The sequence below is a fragment of the Dipodomys ordii genome, unplaced genomic scaffold (genome assembly GCF_000151885.1).
Source record: "Dipodomys ordii isolate 6190 unplaced genomic scaffold, Dord_2.0 Scaffold66, whole genome shotgun sequence".
NCBI classification, from domain to species: Eukaryota; Metazoa; Chordata; class Mammalia; order Rodentia; family Heteromyidae; genus Dipodomys; species Dipodomys ordii.
In genome coordinates this window covers 239,095-244,268 of record NW_012267282.1, presented here as the reverse complement: position 1 = coordinate 244,268, position 5,174 = coordinate 239,095, and the positions used below count along the sequence as shown (strand labels likewise).

Below are 5,174 nucleotides of genomic sequence, written 5' to 3'. Positions count from 1 at the left end.
CTGCCAGCAGCAGGCATGGAGAGGCAGGGCACACACAGAGAGAGTAGGGCAGCAGGGGCACAGAACCTTAGGGAGGGAGGGAGGGAGGGAGGGACTTCGCTCTGATGAGGCTAAAACAATGGCTGACCCAATTATTTTCCAGAAAGTAAATATATGTAGGCCTGTGGTTCTCTGAGCAGGGTTTAGGACCAGGGTTGGCTCTTGGGATGAAGCTGGACCAGAGGGAACCAGCCTGGCTCTCACTCACCGTGGGTCGCAGGTTCTTTGTGACAGGACCACTGAGCCACTACTTCTACCTCTTCATGGAACACTGGATCCCTCCCGAGGTGCCTCTGGCCACGGTCAAGAGGCTTCTGCTAGACCGTCTGCTCTTCGCACCAGCCTTCCTGATGCTGTTCTTCCTCTTCATGAACCTGCTGGAGGTGGGTCCTGGCCTTGTGCTGGATGAAGTTTCCACTGTGGCTCTGAGAGCTAATGTTCCAGGCAGGACTTCCGGGAGTCCTGGGAGCTTTTTACTGCTTTCAACCTAAAGTTTTACAGTCTCTCTTAAAAATGTAGGAGACAAACCTTAGCAATATTAGCATTATTTAGTTTCCCTCAGTAGAAATCACAAGCATCTTGATTCCAAATCTCAGTTGCTATAGATTTCTTGGAGCATTAGACAAGTGCATTACTACATCTTGTCACTGGTGTTCTGACAGAGCAGCACATGTATTGCACCATAGGATTGTTTCCAAATATTCTGATAATTGGTTCCTTTGTAGTTCTGTATGCTTTGTTGTATCTTATAAAGCCTGATTGGCTTCACCAAGTTCTGAAGCAACCCATAGTACAAAAATTTAAGACTCCTTTATGATACTTCAGAAATCTTTCAGTGAGAACATAATTTGTGTCTTTTCTTTTTTTTGGGGGAGGGAGGTCCAGTCGTGGGGCCTGAACTCTGGGCCTGGACGCTGTCCCTCAGCTCTTCAGCTCAAGGCTAGTGCTCTACCACTTGAGCCACAGCACCACTTCCAGGTTTTTCTGCTATGTGGTGCTGAGAATTGAACCCAGGGCCTCATGCATGCAAGGCAAGCGCTCTACCACTGAGCCACCTTCCCAGCCCCTGTGTCTTTTCTTTTTCCTCCCCCTCTCCCTCCTTCGCCTCCTCCCTCCTCCTCCTCCTCTTCTGCTTCTTCTATTCTTCCTCCTCGTTGTCCTCCTTCTCCTCTGCTGTGGAGCTTGAACTCAGGGCCTGGGTGCTGTCCCTGAACTCTTATGCTCAAGACTAGTGCTCTACCACTTAAAAGCGCCACTTCCCCATTTTTTGGTGGTTAATTGGAGATAAGATTGTCATGGACTTTCCTGTCCAGGCTGGCTTTGAACCACAATCCTCACATCTCAGCTTCCTGAGTATCTAGGATTACAGGTGTGAGCCACCAGTACTGGTTTTTAAAGTTTTTTGTTTTGTTTTTTTGTCATTCATGGGGCTTGAACCCAGGGCCTGGGTGCTATCCCTAAGCTTTTTTGCTCAAGGCTAGTGTTCTACCACTTTGAGCCACAGCTCTACTTCCTCAATTTGTGTATCTTTATAATGTTGTATATCATTTGCTTATCTGCTACATGTATTTCTTTTATCTGCTTTTCTTATTTTTATTAAGGTTTTATTTTTTTACATGTGTATTTACATGTATTAAGAGTCCTAGGCTGGGTGCCAGTGGTTCATACCTGTAATGCTAGGTACTCAGATCCTAGCTACTGAGATCAGAGGATCCTGGTTTGAAGTTGGCTAGGGCAGACAAATCCAAGAGTCTCTTCCAGCTGAAGTAGAGAGCAGGTCAATCGTTCTCACAGCTGCCCCATTTACAGGGGAAGGGCGCTGATGCCTTCGCTGCCCGGATGAAGAGTGGCTTCTGGCCTGCGCTTCAGATGAACTGGAGGGTGTGGACACCCGTGCAGTTTATTAACATCAACTACGTACCTCTGCAGGTGAGGGCGGCCTTGTTTCCCACAGCCTTGCTGGGCTTTCCTTTGGCAGGCTGTAGTTTCTCTCAAGCCTTGCTTTCGATAAAATTCCGATTCCTGGTCCAGCCCTGCACTTGTGCTGTAGATTTGGAGCTAAGCAGTCAGTCTCATCCATTCATTTAGCAATTTCTGGAGCTTTCTGGTAAGTAATGGAAACATCCTGGGTCATTTGAGCTCAGAAACGGTAGTAAGCAAGCTGGAACAGTAGAGCCGGGTGAGGCCTGACAGAGCAGTTCCTCTTGGGGAACTTGGAGCACAGGGGCTACTGGTGGAGAGCGGCAGGCCTGTGTTTCTGGGCTCCATTTGGATGGTGGAGAACAGTGCTGCTGCAGAGGCTGCATAGCAGCTACCCTCTCGCCAGGCTTCACCTATCGGCGTCCCCTAGACACCCAACTCAAGGGAAAAGGGCTCACAGAGCAAGGCTTCCTCGTCTTCCCAGTGTTGGCTAGGGAACTCACTGGAGTTGTGCTTGGATACCAGGAGTTTTGCCAAGTTCAAAATCCAGAAGGAAAGTCAGCTACATTTTTGCACAGTGCAGAGGGGAAGGGCCGGTGCCCTCATCAGGCCGCCCTGGGAACCCTCCTCTGGAGGGAGCTACCCTGCTGAGGACCTGGTGGGATGGGGGAATGTGGTGGCAGGCCACCCCCCAGCCCACATACCACACCCAAAACACACACACTGCACACAAACATACCTACACGCGCCACATCCACCACACATTTACATTCATACCACTTAGCACCGTATGTGCACACATTCCTGTACATACAGAGCACACGCATTCATGTGTCATCACATCATACATCCTAAGCAGCAGCAGAAAACCAGGGAACATAGTGCCTGACAAAGGGCTGGTCAGGCATAGTGGAAGCTGTGGGATATTCAAGAGGAACAGAAGTGTGAGGCCAGTGACCTTATCAGCACCCTTCCTGAGAACATGTCATCACTAGATGGGGTTGAAGCCAGATTCTTCAAATGGAGTGGGTTGGAGGCACACAAGATATCACAAACCTAGCTAGGCACTGTGGTGTACACCTGCAGTCCAGGATCTTGGGGGGCTGAGACAGGAGAATCATGAAATTGAGGTGATCCTGGGCTCCATCATGAGACCGTTTCAAGACATAAGGAGATGGGGAAAGGAAATTGGGAGAATGAGGAAGGGGAGACAGGAAGTACATCAGTCACAGGGTCTCTGGACTCGACTGAGGGGTCGGTGCAGAGGCAGGGAGGAACAGAAGGAGGGCTGGGGTGGAGAGGCACTTTGAAGCTCAAGAGGCACAAGTGCTCAAAGAGGCGTTCACAGAATACTGCTCATTGTGGGACAGGTGGACACACATCTGAAAAAGGGGTTCCCTGGAGCCACCCTGTGGACCAGGAGCTTCCCTGACCTGAGCATGCAGTTTTCCTTAGCTTAGGGCCTTCCCTTGTGACAGAAAAGGCACTCCAGTGGGCATGGAACAGGGCCACCATCTGTTTGTTCTGAGTCTGAGGAGTGGAGGTAGGCTGGTTAGTTGAGGGGGATGAAGAGGGGGAAGTAAAGAGGTCAGGAGAGTAGGTTGATGGGTGAGAGGATTCTGGGCAGAGGGGGCCAGTCAGAGGGTTGATTTGCTCCTGGCATAGGCCTGCAGCTGGTTCACCTGTCCTCAGCCTCTGAGGAGGCAGAACTAGGAGGCAGGAGTTTTTAGAATGCAACCACAGGACCTTATAGAGAGGAATCAGAGGCTTTCAGGAGTTCTGAGCCAACACAGAAGAGAATTTAGGACTCCCAGCATATGGAGGGGTGCAGAGGCCAGAAAACAGGGGAAGAGACATTGTTCAGCAGTATTCACGGAACAGCTACTGTGTGCCCCACTGCTCTAGACCTGTGATTAGCAAGGAAGACATGGAGCTACTTGCCAGGATAGACAGCACCTGACTAAAGGTGACAGGGGTGGGATTAAGTCCAGATTAAAATGAGTGCCATGGGGTCGGAGCAGAAGACAGGTCATGTGAGAGGCAGGCAGGGGAGCAGGGGCAGGCTGGGTGCCATGTGGGTTTTACACAGTGGCCTGCCCCAGGGAGGGAGCAGTCCCAAGCTTAAGTGTTCAGTAAGAAGTACAACTCCTTTTCTCTGGTTTCTTGGGTAAGGGTCAGGCCTTCTGCTTACCACCCCCCACCTGTTCTCTTGGCAGTTCCGCGTGCTCTTTGCCAACCTGGCAGCTTTGTTCTGGTATGCCTACCTGGCCTCTCTGAAGAAGTGACTTCAGATGCACTATGGACAGAGACCTGGGGGAATCACCTGCTGGGGGGGGGGGACTTCACCTAATTCTAAATCCTGATTCAAGACCCTTCAGAATCACAGGAGGAGAAACAAATGTCAATGTCAGCACCTGGTGCTTTAGAAAGGCAGCAGCTGACTTGGAAAGCAGGACTTCAGCTGTCACCTTCAACCAGATGAGGGTCACAATAAAGGGTGATCCAGCTGCTTCCATGGTGGTTGTGACTTCTTAAAACATTTGCTGTTTTGGGAGAAATGCACAGCCAGGTTTTTATTCTTTTATGTTAAAGTATATACAAAGGGAAGCTTACAATTTAAGCGCAGTTAGCAGTATGCATTACCATCAGTATTGCGCAATTGTCACTGGCCACTCATTTGTTTACTTTAAACCCAACCCTGTTCCTTCTTCCTGATCTGACAGCCACCACTTACACTTTGTCTATGAATTCGAGGCCAGGAAACCCCTAAGAGTGGATTCACATCCTTTATGACCAGCTTATTTTACTTAGTTTGAAATACGACATGGTTTGAATGTGTCCCCTGGAAAACTGCAGCGTGATCCTCGTTGCAGGGATATTTAGAAGTGGGGTCTTGGGCAGTTGCTCAGGAGGCAGAGATCAAGATAACCGTTCAAGGCCAGCCCTGGGGAAAAGCTGGCAAGACCCCCGTGTTAACCAACCGCTGGGCACAGTGTCGAGTCTGTTGTGCAAGAAGTGTAAGGAGGTGAGTCATACCCAGGCCGGCTTGGGCGTGAACCTGAAGCCCTGTCAGGAGGAGGGGCGCGGCTCATACCACCAAACCCGAGTCCTTCTGGAGGGAGTCTGTCCTCCTCGAAAGGCTGCAGAGGCCGGCAGCGCCAGCATCTGGAGCTTCCCAGACTCCAGGGCTGAATGGATGATGTCTACTGTGTGTC

At 50.3% G+C, this 5,174-nt stretch overlaps 1 protein-coding gene across 1 annotated transcript in view; it reads left to right on the top strand.

Annotated features, from left to right (window-relative positions):
* The first annotated feature begins 206 nt into the window (after nucleotides 1–206).
* LOC105990588 (serine/threonine-protein phosphatase PGAM5, mitochondrial-like) overlaps nucleotides 207–5,174 on the top strand; it is a 16,193-nt gene continuing 11,225 nt past the window's right edge. Inside the window, exons 1-3 of the mRNA XM_013023028.1 lie at nucleotides 207–422; nucleotides 1,849–1,968; nucleotides 4,176–4,240. Of these exons, the coding sequence (XP_012878482.1) occupies nucleotides 207–422; nucleotides 1,849–1,968; nucleotides 4,176–4,240 (401 nt within the window). The remainder of the gene's footprint in view (nucleotides 423–1,848; nucleotides 1,969–4,175; nucleotides 4,241–5,174) is intronic.